Source organism: Bos indicus, chromosome 15, assembly GCF_029378745.1.
Source record: "Bos indicus isolate NIAB-ARS_2022 breed Sahiwal x Tharparkar chromosome 15, NIAB-ARS_B.indTharparkar_mat_pri_1.0, whole genome shotgun sequence".
Taxonomy (NCBI): domain Eukaryota; kingdom Metazoa; phylum Chordata; class Mammalia; order Artiodactyla; family Bovidae; genus Bos; species Bos indicus.
In genome coordinates this window covers 48,566,188-48,585,001 of record NC_091774.1, presented here as the reverse complement: position 1 = coordinate 48,585,001, position 18,814 = coordinate 48,566,188, and the positions used below count along the sequence as shown (strand labels likewise).

The 18,814-nt window shown below is 41.1% G+C and overlaps 1 protein-coding gene and 1 long non-coding RNA gene across 4 annotated transcripts; one reads left to right on the top strand and one right to left on the bottom strand.

The window, feature by feature from the left end:
• Positions 1-333: 333 nt before the first annotated feature.
• On the top strand, positions 334-14,953 carry TRIM34 (tripartite motif containing 34). 3 transcript variants are annotated; one of them, XM_019975307.2, is made up of 8 exons: positions 334-481; positions 7,880-8,356; positions 8,979-9,074; positions 9,954-10,184; positions 11,280-11,302; positions 12,995-13,095; positions 13,382-13,408; positions 13,672-14,953. In XM_019975307.2, the coding sequence occupies exons 2-8, from the start codon at positions 7,940-7,942 to the stop codon at positions 14,241-14,243; spliced, it is 1,467 nt and encodes a 488-aa protein (XP_019830866.2). In that variant the 5' UTR covers positions 334-481; positions 7,880-7,939; the 3' UTR covers positions 14,244-14,953. The 3 variants fall into 3 exon arrangements, with proteins under 3 accessions (XP_019830866.2, XP_019830867.2, XP_019830865.2); XM_019975306.2 differs by having other exon boundaries at positions 401-556; XM_019975308.2 differs by lacking the exon at positions 9,954-10,184 and having other exon boundaries at positions 400-556.
• LOC139187323 (uncharacterized) lies at positions 3,391-8,983 on the bottom strand. The gene is made up of 2 exons (XR_011570874.1): positions 8,811-8,983; positions 3,391-3,761 (listed from the first exon to the last, which is right to left on the bottom strand). It is a non-coding gene; the product is annotated as an uncharacterized lncRNA (long non-coding RNA).
• Positions 14,954-18,814: the final 3,861 nt, after the last annotated feature.

The following is an 18,814-nucleotide window of genomic DNA, read 5'->3' as shown; positions in this document are numbered from 1 at the left end:
AGATTGAAGATCCCACATGCCACAACTAAGATATATCACAGCCAAATAAATATTTGTTTTAAATGGTAGAATGATTGAGGGCCTGTGCACAATTATGAAAGTGGTGGAGACCCTCCACTTCTAGCTGGTCTAGGAAACAGAGATGGCTAAACAGAATTTCTCAACCTCGGCATTTTGGACAGAACACTGTTGTGGGAGTGATCCTGTGCATTATAGAATGGTTGGCTGTATCCCTGGTCTCTGTCCACTAGATGGCAGAAGCATCCCCCACAACCAAATTTGTCACAGAGGCCAAAGGCCCCTCCCCTCTTGAGAACCTCTGGGTTAAAGCATTACTCTCTCCCCAGTGGCCCTAAGGGACAGCTGCCAACTTGGCCCAGAGTTCCTCCCCTCTTCCTCTTCCTGCCAGGCCAAGATTTCACTTTCGTTTCTCTGCCAGCTCCTCATAAGAAACTGCTTCATGCAGACTGAGCCCTATTTGGTGAGTGAATTCTGACCTTGATTGCCCCTGCTTTTCTTCACCACTGAAACCAAGAGTCTTCTCTGGAAGCTGAAGGTGTGTGGGGAGGTTTGTGGAGGCACAGAGGGCGGGAGACTCTGGAAGGAAAGTACTAGGCTTAATTGGATGAGTTTAGATTGTGGCCCAGGCTTGCACTGAAGGTCAAAAAAGCCAACTTGCAGGCTTCCTGCTGAGTGCAGACAGATGGCAGCTCTGAGTCTAGAGAAGGAACGGCCTGGAAAGAAGTGAGTGTGGAAGAGGCAGAGGGCCTTGCTTGCTTCCTGGAGGAGCACTTATTTCTCCAGGCTGAGTCCATCCGCATCTCTTTCCTACACCATAGCTTTGATTGTCTACCTTCCTGAGAGGAAATAGAATCCTCTCTCTGTGTGTCTCTCTGTGTGTTTATCTTTCTGTGTGTGTGTGTGTGTGTCTCTCTCTCATAAAGAGATGAACAGAAAATCTACTCACCTCCACCTCCTCAGAAGAAAACCTGGTGAAGGAGGTCCTTGTTTTCCAACTGTGTGAAGCCCCAGCTTCTTGTACGGAGCATGAGACAGAATGGAGCCTTGGGAACATGGCCAGGGGCAATGTTGAAGTTGATCCTTTTGCCCTCCTCCTAGCACCACTGAGGGGCGTCTGTGGCCGTCCTGACATCCCCTCAGCTTCTGTCCTGCCTGAGGATGGCAGGTTGGATGTTATGACAATTGCCCACCTCTGTGGCTTCCACTTATCGCGTGTCCCGCTGAGGTCCAGTCTCAGGAATCTGCTTGCACTTCCCTGAATAGACCTGCTTCTCTCTCTTCAGTAGTCTCTGCTGCCTTGGAACTTTTCTTCCTTCTTCTTCCACTTAGGCACACCTTTGAAGTGATTGTTCCCTCAATTACTTATTATTTACAATAGACCACTAATTAATAAGGAGTTGATTATTGCTCAGAAGTAGCCCAAAGACTCAGTGGTCTTGCCAAGAAGTTTGCTCTTATCGATTGACACTAAGGATGTCCCATCTTAAGCTCGCATTTCACAGTGATTGATATCTTTCTTTATTGTTATTATCCTATCTTTTTTTTTATTTTTAAATTTATTTTATTGAAGTGTAGTTGATTTACAATGTTGTGTTAATTTCTGCTAGGCAGAAAAGTGATCCAGTTATACATATGTATTATTTTTTATATGCTTTTTCCATTAGGTTTATCATAGGATATTGAGTATAATTCCCTGTGCCATAGAGTGGGACCTTAATGTCCATTGATAGAAGAATGGATAAAGAAGCTGTGCTACATATACACAAGGATTGATATCTTACTTACATTCTGATACATGGTCTCTCTGTTCTGTGTGCCCACTTTTCAGAAGTCATTGTTACTGCCTTTCTGTGAGTCTATGCCTTACTCTTGAATAGGATCCACTTCTCCCCAGATAACAGTTGTCTTCTCAGGGTCAAAAATAAGGTGCAATAAATAGGAGGAAAATAGATTTATTCATTTATTTTTAAGATGTATTTCATAGGAACTAAAGCAGGCTGCTGGCTTTTAAAAGTACAATGAATATCCATTCAACATACAATAAATGTTAAATATGTATAGTAGCTTACATTAGAGCTGGGAAGAGATTGTAAACAAACAAAACTAAATGTAGTATATAAGAAGATGATTAATATTATGGAGGAACATTTTTTAAATGTTGACTCAGGCTGAGGAATCTGCAAAGACCCAGTAAAGGTCTTGCAATTTTAAGTAGTGCTCTTGAAGCCTCATTGATTTGTTTTTTACAAATTCTGGTCACACCCTGTGGCATGTAGGACCTAGGTTCCCCAACCAGGGATCGAACTTGCATCTCTTGCATTGGAAGGTGGAGTCAACCACTGGACCAATAGGGAAGTCCCAAAGGTCTCATTGTGAAAAGAAAATTGAGCACAATCTTACGAATGTGAGAGACTTAAAGGCCTGCTTTTCTCATTGGCAGTTCCTGACTCAGGAAACCCAGAGAAGTGTCTGGGATGTTGTCCAGAAGCTCCTAGGGCCATCCTTCCCTGCACTCCACTTTCTAGAGACACTTTCATTTTACTGTCTAATCTGCAGAGAAGCATAGAGTTTACAATATCATGAATCCAGATATTAGGAGAAGACTCAAGTATAGGATGCATTCATTTGACACCATGGCAACTATCTGACCTGGGAGTTCTATTAGGTAGATACTTCTTGTCTTCCCTTCTCCATGTCCCTGAAAAATGGCTGCTGGGCTCTTGGGGTCATTCTTGGGTCTTGGTTGGGTCACTGCCCATGTTTGGGGGCTCTGGCTCCTCTGCACCTTTCTCCTTTTGTGGCCATTTATGGTGGCATCCACTTTGACATCAGTTCCTTGCAGCCAAACTCTAAACAGGAGATCCAAAGCCCCACAGTAGAATGCATGTTCTACTCTTCCCTCCTCTGTAGACTCTTAGTGTTTCTCAGTATTGAGTGGATTCTAAATAGAATGAAAATATATCATGCCAATGTTGGCTCATAGCTTCAGTTGTAAGCTAGGATGGACAGTGTCATATTATGTAAACCCCTGGTCTTGCCAGTTATCAGAGCCTGATCTGACACATAGTCACTGCAGCCAGGAGTTAACAACATATGGCCTTTAGACAATTTTCAGTATCTCTACCATTGGCTAGATTATACCCACCAGCTTTACTTCTCACCAGGTTCACTTCATGGATGATTGGTGAAGTGGACAAATTTCTAGACCTAAATTTATCTCCATGCAGCTTTCATTATGCCCCTCTCCCCGACTCTTTAGAGCAAGGGTAAGTTTATAGCTTATGAATCCCTCAGATCTTTGTTTCAATATCAAACCTTTGCAACTGTATTCATTTCCTACGACTGTCACAAAGAAAAATGGATCACAAATTGGGTTGTTCAAGGAACAGAAATTTATTTTCTCATAGTTCAGGAGGCTAGGAGTCCAAAATCAAAGTGGTGGTAGACTTGTTTCTTTTCTGTAGGCTCCAAGGAGGAATCCATTCCATGTTCACCTCCTGTTTCTGGTGGCTTTCAGCAATCCTAATCATTTCTTGCCTCGTGGCTGCACTACTCCAATCTCTGCCACCATCGCCACATGGCCTTCTTTCCAGCATGTCTGTGTGCCCTCTCGTCTTCTTGAAGGATATTGGTCATTGTGTTTATAGCCCACTTTGTATCAGTATAATCTCATCTCAACTTGATTACATCTGCAAAGACCTTGTTTTCAAATAAGCTCACATTCAAGCAAGTGAATGTATCTGCATAGGAGACAAAAAACCCATCATAGCAAGTTCCAAGATATTAATATCTACTGAGATATTCCTTTATTTTTATTTCTGTAATTTTTTGCTTCATAGTTCCTTGTACTGAGTCCAGGTTCTGAGAGTCAGCATCGCCATGCTACCACTCTGTGACAGGACCTCTGATGACCACTAGCACTAGTTTCAGGGTTGGTTTGCCATTCCCACTCACGTATCTTAGCAGGGCAGAAGCCAACCAGGTTCACTTAGCCTAGCAGGGGCACAGAGGAGAAGAGACCCAGAAGTCAGTATGGCCGCCTCTGGTGGGCTCTGCATGAGGGGCCATATTGTAATATAGTAGGTACGTCGTCTCTCTCTTCAGGTCATTTGCAAGAGAACAAGATCAGGTGGATATGTATGAAACTAACATAGTTTAAGTAAGTTTTATGCCAGCAGATTGATTACTTTGTAAGAACCAGAAGCATAGCTTACAGGACCCTATAGGTGACCCTATAAGAGTCACAACTTCTTTGATGAAGCTGAGGTCTCTGTTTACTAAAAATAACAAAAATAAAGAACAGGAGAAGGTAATGCCAGTGTCTTCCTTCTTACAGGAAGTAAAGACTTAAGCCTGATGATAATCCTTCATTCCCATATACATAATCTCTAACTCCCAAGCCTGTCATTTTGTCTCATCTCTCACTCTCTTCTGCTTCTCTCCATTGTTTCCATCAACTTGTCCTACAAACTTCCATCACTGAACCTCTGCTCTTTGGAAGGAAACTTCACATCATGTAGGAATTGTAAAATTTCTGGTCTCTTCTGGGTTCTTGCCATTCTGAAAGCCTAGCAGCTCTCTGTATACCAGTCAGGCTGACATTTTAAAGCAGGTCAAAGATGCCGTGCCTTTCACTAACAGGACGTCCATTCACATAGGTGACTCCTTTTCTCTAAAATATTTTTTTCCTCTCATTTCATATTCCCTTCTCATCATTCAGCTTTCGATTAAAATCTTACTTATTCAGCAGCTATATCTTCGATATTCTCCTATTTGGAAAATTATTTGATTTCTCAAAACTATGTACCTCTAGGTAATAATGTTTATCACATCCACCAGGCCTCTGAAAGAGGACCCTGAAGACACTATGAGTGAAGTGAGTGAAGTCGCTCAGTTGTGTCTGACTCTTTGTGACCCCATCAGGCTCCTCCAGGCAAGAATACTGGAGTGGGTTGCCATTTCCTTCTCCAGGAGATCTTCCCGCCCCAGGGATTGAACCTGGGTCTCCTATATTGTAGGCAGACGCTTTACTGTCTGAGCCACCAGGGAAGTCACCCCAATTCAACTTATTGATTTCAATGATCTTTGTAAGTCACTTGATTCTATTTATGCATCTGAATAAAGGGAGTACTCATTTCACAAGGATTTTTGTATGCAGAATAAATAGGTTGAAGTGACTTATAAATTCTAACTGGCTAGACAATTGTTACAAATAGCTGTGAAAAGAAGAGAAGTAAAAGGCAAAGGAGAAAAGGAAAGATATACCCATTTGAATGCAGACTTCCAAAGAATAGCAAGGAGAGATAAGAAAGCCTTCCTCCTAGATCAGTGCAAAGAAATAGAGGAAAACAATAGAATGGGAAAGACTAGAGATCTCTTCAAGAAAATCAGAGATACCAAAGGAATATTTCATGCAAAGATGGGCTCAATAAAGGACAAAAATGGTATGGACTTAACAGAAGCAGAAGATATTAAGAAGAAGTGACAAGAATACCCAGAAGAACTATACAAAAAAGATCTTCATGACCCAGATAATCACGATTGTGTGATCACTCACCTAGAGCCAGACATCCTGGAATGTGAAGTCAAATGGGCCTAGGAACCATCACTATGAACAAAGCTAGTGGAGGTGATAGAATTCCAGTTGAGCTATTTCAAATCCTCAAAGACGATGCTATGAAAATGCTGCACTCAATATGCCAGCAAATTTGGAAAACTCAGCAGTGGCCACAGGACTGGAAAAGGTCAATTTTCATTCCAATCCCAAAGAAAGGCAATGCCAAAGAATGCTCAAACTACCCCACAATTGCACTCATCTCACATACTAGTAAAATAATGCTCAAAATTCTCCAAGCTAGGCTTCAACAGTATGTAAACCGTGACCTTCCACATGTTCAAGTTGGATTTAGAAAAGGCAGAGGAACCAGAGATCAAATTGGCAACATCCGTTGGATCATGGAAAAAGCAAGAGAGTTCCAGAAGAACATCTACTTCTGTTTTATTGACTATGCCAAAGCCTTTGACTGTGTGGATCACAACAAACTCTGGAAAATTCTTAAAGATATGCGAATACAAGACCACCTGATCTGCCTCTTGAGAAATCTGTATGCAGGTCAGGAAGCAACAGTTAGAACAGGACATGGAACAACAGACTGGTTCCAAATTGGGAAAGGAGTATATCAAGGCTGTATGTTGTCACCCTGCTTATTTTACTTATATGCAAGTACATCATGAGAAATGCTGGGCTGGATGAAGCACAAGCTGGAATCAAGATTGCTGGGAGAAATATCAATAACGTCAGATATGCAGATGACACCACTCTTATGGCAGAAAGTGAAGAACTAAACAGCCTCTTGATGAAAGTGAAAGAGGAGAGTGAAAAAGTGGGCTTAAAGCTCAACATTCAGAAAACTGAATTAAGACCATGGCATCTGGTCCCATCACTTCATGGCCAATAGATGCGGAAACAATGGAAACAGTGAGAGGCTTTATTTCTGGGGCTTCAAAATCATTGCAGATGGTGACTGCAGCCATGAAATTAAAGGACACTTACTTCTAGGAAGATAAGTTATAACCAACCTAGACAGCATATTAAAAAGCAGAGACATTACTTTGCCAACAAAGGTCCATCTAGTCAAAGCTATGGTTTTTCCAGTAGTCATGTATGGATGTGAGAGTTGGACTATAAAGAAAGCTGAGCACCAAAGAATTGATGCTTTTGAACTGTGATGTTGGAGAAGACTCTTGAGAGTCCCTTGGACTGCAAGCAGATCTCACCTGTCCATCCTAAAGGAAATCAGTCCCGAACATTCATTGGAAGGACTGATGCTGAAGCTGAAACTCCAATACTTTGGCTACCTGATGCAAAGAACTCACTCCTTGGAAAAGACCCTGATGCTGGGAAAGATTGAAGGTGGAAGAAGAATGGGGATGACAGAGGATGAGATGGTTGGATGGCATCACCAACTCAATTGGCATGAGTTTGAGTAGACTCCAGCAGTTGGTTATGGACAGGGAGGCCTGGTGTGCTGCAGTCCCTGGAGTCACAAATAGTCAGATCCAACTATGCAACTGAACTGAACTGAGACAATTGTTAGTCATAAAATTACTTTCCTTTTATAATGTTTACTCTGTCTGTGTGTGTCTCTGGGGAGTGAGTGTAAGTATGTGGGAGGACTCCTTATGGAAAGGTATATTGGGAGAGACAGATGGGAAAATCGATTGATTGATCCATAGATAAATCTTTACTGGAAAACTATCTGTGCTCCTAAAGCTCACCTATAGGAGAACAGCTAATTAATGGAAAGAAAAGAGGAAATGCTGATTTTTTTTTAAAAGGTCTAATTTCCTCTGGAGAAGTGAGAAGATCCTTTATGTATTCATCAAACATCATGTTCCCTGTGCTAGGCATTAGGGATACAGCAGTGAATAAAAACAAGTGCCTAATCTACACAGATTGCATTTTTGGAGTAGGATACTTCAAGAAAGGTATCATATATTATACAGTGATAATAAGAAAAAGATGGTAAGTGCACACCAAGTGATGTATTGATGCTTGTGCTGTAGATGAGTTAATCGCATAAGGCCCTGCAAAGGAGAGGCCATGTAAGGAGGGTGTCAGATGAAGCATAACAGGAAGTCATGCAAATATCAAAGGAAAGATCATTGTAGGGTGAAAGAAAAACAAACTGCAAAAGCCCTGAGGCATTAGTGGCTTTCTCAGGCCATTAATTCTATTTGTTCTTTCTTGTTCTTCAGTATTTCAGTCTTAATCAGTTTTTAATGTCTGCATGATTGAAATCTTTTTTTATCTATGCCAGTCTTACATATCTCTTTTCAATCTGCCCATCCATCCCAGAATCCTTAAGCAAGAAGAGCTCCAGAAGTTTGGACAGGAGGAAGCCAGGGAGCAGCTGCTATGGCTTTAAATACTGTGATGAACCTACAGGAAGAGGTATCCTGTCCCATCTGCAGGGAGCTTTTAACAGAACCCCTAAGTCTAGGCTGTGGTCACAGCTTCTGCCAGACTTGCATCACTAACAAGGAGACAGACATCAGCCTAGGAGGGGACAGCAGCTGTCCTGTGTGTGGTACGCAGTACTCACTTGGAAACCTGTGGCCTAATCTGCACCTGGCCAACATAGTAGAGAGACTCAGAAAGGTCAAGCTGAGCCCAGAGGAGGGGCAGAAGACAGGTCTCTGTGTGCACCATGAAGAGAAACTCCTACTCTTCTGTAAGGAAGACAGAAAAGTCATTTGTCGTCTTTGTGAACGATCTCAGGAGCACCATGGTCACCACACATTCCTCATGGAAGAGGCACTCAAGGAAAGTCAGGTAGGGCCCAGGATGGAAATTAGTACTTGGTGGAAAATCTCACCTTTTCATTTTCTCTGTTTGGCACCATAGTAGTGAGCTCTATAATCTCTGATGTATGTCTCTTAACGGTATGCTCAACTTCCAATGTCTGAAGGACATTTCTGTGTTTTTCTTTAGTTACATAAAGGAGGAGCCAAAAGTATAGACTCTTGGCTGAAAGTGAGAGGTTTTCTTCTTTTGTCTCTTTCATTGTATTGATTGGCAATTCCTTCACCAGATTAGCTCTAGTTGCTGAGATTAGCTCTCAGCAGAATGGGTGCTGTTGAAGATTGTGGATTGGATATAGAAAGAGTGTCAATAAGAAAAAAGGACATTCCTTGCAAGAGCAGAATCAATAATTACTCTAAAAAAAAAGAGAGAGAATTGGCAAGGATAGTGACTTTCACCACTTAGGAATAAACAATGCATTTACCTTCTCAGATTTTCTTCTATCTCATGTCATCAATTTTAATGATGAGATTCAAACTGGTTTCCATAAACTGGTCTCTTCTGAGATCAGCATGGTTTCTTCCCTGTTTATTCTCTGTCCAGGTGCTGAAAAAGCCCAAAGTTTGATGCTAATGTAGTTCCTCCCTTATAGGAGATGCTCCAAGCAGCTCTGACGAGGCTGAGGAAGGAGCAGCAGAAGGCTGAGAAGTTGGAAGCTGACATCAGAGAAGAGAGAACTTCCTGGAAGGTGGGAGGAGACTCTTCCTAATGCATTTCTGAGTTAGGAGTCAGCACAACTGTCTCTTCTCCTGTCCTAATCATTAGGAAGCCCCTTCCTCTTGTCACCTGGCATTAAATGAGTCCAGGTGCCATTTTATTTGTTCTCTCCTTTGTCCTTTCCCTGTGGGAAGTAGGGTCTAGAGAGTGGATATGTTTCAAACATACACAGAGTTTTGGAATTCAACATGAAGACTGACTTTATGGTGAGTCTGTGTTGTTGTGCTCAGTTGCTTCAGTCGTGTCTGACTCTTTGCAACCCTATGGACTGTAGCCTGCCAGGCTCCTCTGTTCATGAGATTCTCCAGGCAAGAATACTGGAATGGGTTGCCATTCCCTTCACAGGGGATTTTCCTATCTCAGGGACTGAACCCAAGTCTCCTGAGTCTCCTGCATTGCACACATGTTCTTTGCCACTGAGCCACCAGGGAAGCCCTCTATGGTGAAGAAGCCTGGAGAATTCTGTCTTCCATTCCACCTGCAAGTCTCTGACACCTTCAATGGAAGACAATGGCAAAATACTGAGCTTTTTCTCAAGGTTCAAACTTAGGGACTGTAGTAATACAGGGAGGCATGAATGTCTAGGACAGCTATCCAGAACGCAAACCTCACTCAGACTTTACATTTTGGCCCAGGGTTGGCAGATAAGATTGTCTGAGACCTTTTTGATTTGTACTGAGGGAAAATAATAGAAAAAAAAAATCTGAGCTTTCCCCAAAATTGCTTGCCTACTTTAACTCCCCTCCTGGTAAGAAGCCCCTGAAAAATATTTTCCTGGCTCTTAATCCCTTACACAGTAGACTCCCCAGCTGACAAATTCATTCCCTCTCCCCCTTGTCTAACCTTACAGTATCAGATTCAGACTGAGAGACAAAGGATACAAACAGAGTTTAATCAGCTTAGAAGCATCCTAGACAGTGAGGAGCAAAGAGAATTGCAGAAATTGGAGGAAGAGGAGAAGAAGACCCTGGATAGCTTGGCTGTGGCTGAGGCTGAGCTGGTTCAGCAGGGCGAGCTGCTGAAGGAGCTCATCTCAGATCTGGAGCGCCGCAGTGAATGGTCAACTGTGGAGCTGCTGCAGGTGAGGAGGGCCATCCAACCTGCGGTTCTGAACCCGTGTCAGTTACCTTCTCATCTGTGTCCTTGAGTTCTAATCCTGTTGTTGTCACTAAGAGGCTCTTTTGAAATATTTATCAAGCTTATTTTCACTCATATTGATGGCTTTTCTAATGTTGAAGCAACCTGGCATTTCTGGGATAAATTCAAGTTGACTATGATGTATAATGGGCTTCCCAGGTGGCACTAGTGGTAAAGAACCTGCCTGCCAATGCAGGAGACATAATAGATCTGGGTTTGATCTTGGGAATGGTAACCTACTCCAATATTCTTGCCTGGAGAATCCCATGGACAAAGGAGCCTGGGAGGCTACAGTCCATAGAGTCGGAAAGAGTCAGATATGACTGAATCAACTTAGTATGCATGGACGCATGATGTATAATCTTTTATATTTTGCTGGATTAAATTTTCTAGTGTTTCATTGAAAAAGTTTCATGTCTATATTCATAAGGGATATTAGCCTGTGGTTTACTTTTCTTGTAATGTCTTTGTCTCATTTTAGTATCAGAATAGTATTGGCCTCATGGAATGATTTGGGAAGTGTTTCCTCATCTTCTGTTTTTTGGAAGAATTTGTGAAGTATTTGTACTATTTTGTCTTTAAAACTATCAGAATTCACCAGTGAAGCCATCTAGAACTGGACTTTCCTTTACAGGAAGTTTTTGGTTTCCAGTCCAATCTCTACATGTTTTAGGTCTATTCAGTTTTTTTATTTCTCTCTGAATCAGTGTGGATAGTTTCTGCGTTTGAAGGAATTTGTCCATTTAATTTGCATTATCTAATTTGTTGGTATATAATTTTTCATAGCCTTTATAATCTTTTAATTTCTGTTAATTCAGTAGTACCGTCTCTTCTCTAATTCTTGTTTTAGTAATTTGCCTTCTATGTATTTTTTTCTTGAGATATCTAGCTAAAGAGTTATCTATTTTATTGATTTTTTCAAATAATTTCAAATAACTTTGACTGCTCTGTTTTTCTCTATAGTTTTCCTATTCTTTGTTTCCTTAATCCTGCTGTTTTATTTCTTCTCCTTGACTTGTGTTTTCTCTCTTCCTCCTAGGACATGAGTGGAATCATGAAATGGTGCGTATGGGTGATCAGGAGTCATGTTCATGTGGTATGAAGAAAAGTTGGTAGCCATAAGAGTTATCTGGTCAATCAGAATGAAAAATCTCCCCAAACAATGAAATTTTGATGTAGTATTATTTTAAATTGTGGTCATAGATGAGGATTTTAGTGTTCTATATTTTTTGAGAATGAGCCAGATTCTATGTTAATGAATCCGGTAGTTGGAATTCACAGAGTTAGGGTCTATAAGGGCAAAGAGGATAAAGGATTTTACTGTTAGACTCCTGTGACTTCACTCATTTATTTCACCCTATGTTCTTCTTTGGTTTCTTTATTTCACTGGTGCTTGTGTTAGCACATGGGCCTTGTCAAGCCCTAAAATAGTTATGCGGGTCAGCTTTAAAGAGGAAAAAAAAATGTTTTGTTTTGTTTTAAATTTTGCCTACATAGAAGTAGAGTGGGACTGCATCATTCCACAAGCAGACCTGAGCCTTGAGGTTATTGGTTTTGACTCTGGTGGCAATAATTAATCTTTTCCAAGTCACACATTTTAAAAACTTACACAGGAAAGTGTAGTCTTTGTGTCTAAAGTTTGCTGATCCATCTAGCAGCACCAAATTCTTTACAAACACATGAAGTTCTAACCATTTTCAGTTCAGTAGTCATAACTTCTCCTTTGCCAGAAGTTTTTAACTTTTTCCCAGAACTCCTAAAAATCTCCAGTGTTGTTTGTGGGCCACACCCCTGGAAGTAAAGCTTTGAACCAGGGCACGGGCTTATCGGCTTTCCAAAAATAGACCCATACCACAGTCAGGATCTGTAGCCTCCCTACTGATCTGCCTGGGAATGTCCATCTGGGAGACCCATTAATGGTGTATGATGACTTTTCCATATTAGTACCATTTTAGAGGTAGCAAAGGGTTTCCCTGGTGATTCAGACAGTAAAAGAATCCATCTGCAATGCAGGAGACCTGGGTTGGGAAGACTCTGGAGGAAAGCATGGAGGAATACTCACTCCAGTATTCTTGCCTGGAGAATCCCCATGGACAGAAGAGCCTGATGGGCTACAGTCAATGGGGTCGCAAAGATTCGGACATGACTGAGAAACTAAGCACAGCACAGCACAGCACAGCACAGAGGTAGCAAAAGCCTTTCCTATATAGTATTTCACCTAGTTTCATATTCATTCCATGAAGTATCAAAAGAAGAGTTAATATATTCCATTTCTAGAAGGAGACAGCTTTTTATTTTACTTTTTTAAGTGAAGGTGTTCTTCCTAAGTGGGCAGGTAGACATGAGCACATTTCTTTTGGCTGCAGTGTTTCATATTCATTCCATGTTTCATATTCATTCCATGAAGTATCAAAAGAAGGGTTAATATATTCCATTTCTAGAAGGAGACAGCTTTTTATTTTACTTAGTTTCATATTCATTCCATGAAGTATCAAAAGAAGGGTTAATATATTCCATTTCTAGAAGGAGACAGCTTTTTATTTTACTTTTTTAAGTGAAGGTGTTCTTCCTAAGTGGGCAGGTAGACATGAGCACATTTCTTTTGGCTGCAGTGTCAGAGCCTTCACTTCTCCCCTCCTTGGGTTTCTCAGGGAGGAAGGTTTAAGTGCATCAGTGCATGGAAGGAGAGGAAGGCAGTGGTATTAAAAGGATGGAATGTAAGAGACATAGGGTCAACATTTTTGTCATCTCCAGGAGTGAGATCTGGACACTGAAGAAGCCAAAAACGGTTTCCAAGAAACTGAAGAATGTATTCCGTGTTCCAGATCTGCTTGGAATGCTGCACACGTTTAAAGGTGTGGAAGCCAGGGCAGGAGTGTGGATATGGGATTCTTGTGGTGCCAGGGACTAAATTTCGGCACAAGTCGGGGTTGAAAGAAGGAGGGTGTTCAGAGAAGGGGTATTGCTGAAGAGGATGTGGTTATATAAAAGGGAGAATGGCTAGGTTTCTGGTTCATCCTCTCATTCACCACTTCATAGCTTCACAGTGGTCCTACCCCTTACCCCACCCTAGAAAAGAAATAGGTATCAGTGCTTAGTCACTTGCATCAATCAACATCATTGAATCTTTTATCATTTCAGACCTAACACGCGTCCAGTGCCACTGGGGTAAGAAGATTTATCGGGTCTTCAAATTACTGTGTTCTGACCCCATTTCCGAAGTTTGCAGTTTCAATTAGATTTGGTCATAGCCCCATGTGTTCACCTCCTGATACATGCATATAATATGTCACTCTAATGTTTGAACCCCTTTCCCCAGTCCATCAACACAAGTTCTTCACAGTCAATTGCCAAGTTCCCTCTTCACAATGTCACTGGATAAGCTAACCCTATATTTGTTATATGTTTTGATTTTTTTTTTTCCTCTGCAGTGGACATCACATTGAATCCATTCAACCTAAATTTGAATCTTGTCCTTTCAGAAGATCAGAGACAAGTGCTATCTGTGCCAATATGGCCTGTTAAGTATTATAATTATGGTATCTTGGGCTGCCAGTATTTCTCCTCAGGGAAACACTACTGGGAAATAGATGTATCCGAGAAGAATGCCTGGATCCTAGGGGTATACTGTCGAATACGCTCCTGTAATATAAAGTTTGCTGTTCAACAAAGCACGAGTTATGAAAATGCTTACTCCATATACAGACCTCAATTTGGTTACTGGGTTATAGGGTTAAAGGATAAATTTAGATATGAAGCCTTTGAGGACTCTTCCACCACTCATCCTGACTCAAGAGTCTTAACTCTTTCCATGACTGTTCCTCCCCGTCATGTTGGTGTTTTTCTAGACTATGAAGCAGGCACTGTCTCATTTTTCAATGTCACAAACCATGGGTCACTCATCTATAAGTTCTCTAAGTGCAACTTTTCTCGGAATGCCTATCCATATTTCAATCCTTGGGACTGTCCGGCTCCCATGACACTGTGCCCTCCAAGTTCGTGAAACTTTTGTTCCCGCTCCCACTTCTTATAGTGACCCTTGCCTTGGATTTCATCTTCTATACCTGAGCCGATCTGTGCCATTCACACCATCTCTTCCTTCCAGTCTCCCATCTCTACTTTAGAACTTGTGCTCATCTTTGGGATGCAGAGTGCATCTGCTTTGAGTTAGCAGACATGCTTAATTACCCATTGACTCTCTTTTGTATTCTCAAAGAGAGACCTCTAATCCCTTCTAAATAAAAAAACAGTAATGGTATAACGTCTTTGCCCTCATAATCCTCCATAAATTTCTTTTTTGACCACCAACCTAAAGAAACATGGCAAAGCCTGTCTGCCTCCATCTATGATATCCAGGACAATCTACAATCACTCCCCACCCACTACCATCAACTAAGTATTTGAGCGAATGTCTGTTGCCCAGGACACACTCAGTTTATCAAAGGGTCATGGAAAGGAAAACACAAGCAATATCTGTACACAGAATAATAATTTTATGTTCAGAGTGTTGGAGTTCTAATCCTGTCTTGACTTTACAAGGTGTGTAATGATGAAAAATTTCTGAGCTTCTTTTTCCTTAAGTACAAACTAGGGTTTAAAACTGTGCCTAACTCTGAAGATCATTGTGTAAAACTAAATGTTAGTGTAAAACAACTATTTAAGTGTCCCGCACAATTTAATAAAGATTTACTCTATGATTACGGAAAAGTATAAGCTGTGTCAATGTCCTGTGTACATATTTGTGCCCTTCAGATGAACAATAATGGACCTATCAAGTCTCATTTTTCAAGTTCCCAGACTTGGCTGGCAAGACCACTCCAGTTCCCATCTTGTTTTACAGAACTTTTTTATACTGAGGCTGCTCTATATGGGACCATTTTTAACGTCCTTTACTGGAAATGGGTCAGAAAAGTATAAAAGTATGAGTTTCTGAAACCTATCTAGCAGAGGAAGCCATGTTTAGGGATAGCTGTTCTTATTAAGGATAGCCTTTTGATTTTCAGGCCTTTCTGTTATGGTAAAACACAGTACAGGGCTTCCCAGTTGGCACAGTGGTAAAGAATCCACCCTTTTGATCCACCTAAAGATCGAATGCTCGTTCGATTCCTGGGTTGGGAAGATCCCCTGGAGGAGGAAATGGCAACTCAATCCAGTATTCTTGCTTTAAAATTTACATAGACAGAGGAGCCTGGTGGGCTACAGTCCATGGAGTCAAAAAGAGTCAGACAAGACTGAGCATGCATGTGTGCACGCGCGCGCGCGCACACACACACACACACACACACTCACACACTCACCCACACATTCTACAGTATATGCCATACCATGTACTTTTCTTTTCTGTTCTTTTTTTTTGGTAACTAGTTTCAAATTCATGATGAGAAATTGACCTAGGATAGCAAAGGAGCAAGCTTTTCTCTGAGAAGTATATGTTATAAATTAGAGCAGACTACTATACAGCGTCTACATCAAATTATAGAAGGGTAGTACCTTGTCCCGGTGGAATGACAAAGCATGTAAACTGGGAATTGTATATATATACACACTCATACACACATGTACGTGTGTACACATACATATAATTATGTGTATAAATATACATATATACATGGAGTATCTTTATCCCAGTAAATCTTCAAAAATTTCACATGAAGAACAAGTTCCTATCAGGTCATGAAAGGAATACATAAACTTATGAGGTACATCCAACATTTCATGGCTAACAGTGCAGAAGACAGGATGATTAGCCCTAGGACTGCGTTTCTCCAGCACAGGTGCTCTTTCAGTAGAATACTCCCCAAGAAAAGGTAGAAGTCAGATTCCCTAGGATGTGGAGTACGAGGGAGAGCCATTAATGAAGCAAGAGCAGGTCATGGTAATGGCTAAAACTAAGTTGAGCTATTTCATAGCAGGGTGCTCTTACAGGTCACATATTATAGTTGGGGAACACTGTGGACAGTTAAGAGCTTGGGCTTTGAAATAACAAAATTTTATTATCATACTTACTGCTGCTGCTAAGTCACTTCAGTTGTGTCCGACTCTGTGTGACCCCATAGACGGCAGCCCAGCCCTTATTAAAATTAAATAGATTCAGTTTTCCATAAGAAATAAAAGTACTAAGACTTACCTTATAGGCCTATTGTGGGAATTAAATAATAGAATATTTGTAATAACTTAATCTCCCAGCATATAAGCACTGATCTAAACTGATATCAATTAATTTTCTTTGTGGGCTTCCCTTGTAGCTCAGTTGGTAAAGAATCTGCCTGCAGTGAGGGAGACCTGGGTTCAATCCCTGGGTTGGGAAGATCTCCTGGAGAAGGCAATGGCAACCCACTCCAGTATCCTTGCCTGGAAAATCTCATGGACAGAGGAGCCTGGTGGACTGCAGTCCATGGGGTCGCAAAGAGTCGGGCACGACTGAGTGACTAACACTAATTAATTTTCTTTGTGACTAGAAATGCATGTTAAGAATGAATAGGAGCTTACTTTTTTTTTTTTTTTTTTTTCATTTTTAAACACGTTTATTTAAACAACAAGATGCTTGACTAGTAGAGAAAACTATCCAGGATTCATTTCTTTTAGAGTAATTTATCTCTGCTTAAAGATAGATCGCTCTACATGTAACAGCTATGTACAAAAAGTTATAAAATTGTTCATGGTTTTACAGTGATAAATGAAAAACATTAAAATTCTCCAATCAAACAAGGTATACAAGAATTTTTATGTTCTTCTTTTTTGTTGTTGTTGTTAAACAGTGAGAGCAAAATAACTTACTGGAATACAAAGATAAGAGGTGATGGGCCTGCCACTAACGGAGAAAAGGGGGTATTTTCAGAGAATCAGTATTTTTCCCTATCCCGTCTCCATTTGATGCTGAGCAAAACATACCATTGGCCATTCAGTTTAAAAAAATGCAACATGCTTGTGCACACACACCAGTTACTTCAAGTACAATAAAGGAATGGGTACGAGGGAAACTAAAGAATGGAGAAACTATACTGTAGTAGTCAGGATGTGGTGGGAGAAAACTGTGGTTTTCTAACTGACAATGTCTTCTTGGTCTCGAGGAACAGAATTCTGGAGTAAAGTAGCAGGTTCCCTTTTTAGTAGACACTTCCTTCCTGCTGCTGGAATATGTCAATTGTATCTTCATCTTCCATCTCCGACTATGCAGGTGTGTCTGTTTCATTGATTAGCTGCCCATCAAATTGGAATCTGATCTGCCCCATTGATAAATCTTGTCATTCACAATAGGCTTTTATTAGTTTACTACGTGGTGTATATAGGGTAAGGGAGTTAGAGAAGGTGAAGTTCAGAAAAAGAATGAGACCGGTACTTTATAGGAACAGATCACCTTTAATGAGACGAGAAGGGGCAGCAGTCCGATTAGTGAGCTAATGCACTAACTCAAGAAAAGAGTAAGTATATATAGGCATATATGTGGAAATCAACTGTCTTAAGGGGGCCTGTTTTCTCCAAGGTTGTTCAGATTAGTTATCTCTTAAATGGCTGGGGCAAGGTATTCTGGAGATTGGCCAGAGGCTGGGACTAGCTGGGAGCTGGGCGTAATCTACTTTAAGGTCCATGTTTTCTTCAGGTGAGAGAGTTCTTTGTTTTGCAAAGAGTGGTGGGGAGAACCCAGAGGGGGGTTTTAACTCCAGGCTGTTTTGAGCCGTGTAACTCTCCTTCAGTGTATGTATGCCTCTTAATCTTAAACCACACCACAGAGCCATCCTGCCCCACCACCTACAAATTAATATGATTGATGTTCTAGGTCTTGACATCTTCCTTGGGCTTTTTGTCTACCATGTCGAGGACTGCTGTCTCCTCAGCTTCCGCTTCACAAAAAAGGTACGAGGTCCAAACTCAATGAGCACACAAGCAGCACCAGAAGTGGAAGAAGAAACGATAATCTACTTTAAACATTAGTAATTTTGCTTTGCTTTGCTTTGATAAGGAATAACTTGATTTGGGACTTTACCGGTAGTCCAGTGGTTAAGAATCCACCTTCCAATGCAGGGTACAAGGGTTCTATGCCTGGTCGGGGAACTAAGATCCCACATGCCATGGGGCAACTAAGCCTGGCACAGCAACTATTAAGCCTGTGTGCTCTGGAGCCCATGCACCACACTAGAGAGAAGCCACGTGCTGCAACAAAAGAGCCCTCATGCCTCGGGGAAGATCCCACATGCCACAGCTAAGACCTGATGCAATCAGATACATAAATTCACATTAAAAAGAATAACTTGATTAAGGAATCACAAATCATTTTGTGTATTTACTTTTTCTTAAATCTTTAAATACTTTTACTTTAAAGATAGTTTTCTGAATTTACAATTCTATATTGTTATTTATTTTCTGTAAACATCCTATTTGATTCTACTACTTAATACTCTGCTGTCAATCACATGGGCTCTTTTATGGTGGTTCAGTTCAGTTCAGTCACTAAGTCATGTCCGACTCTTTGTGATCCCATGAACTGCAGCACGCCAGGCCTCCCTGTCCATCACCAACTCCCAGAGTCTACCCAAACCCATGTCCACTGAGTCAGTGATGCCATCCAACCATCTT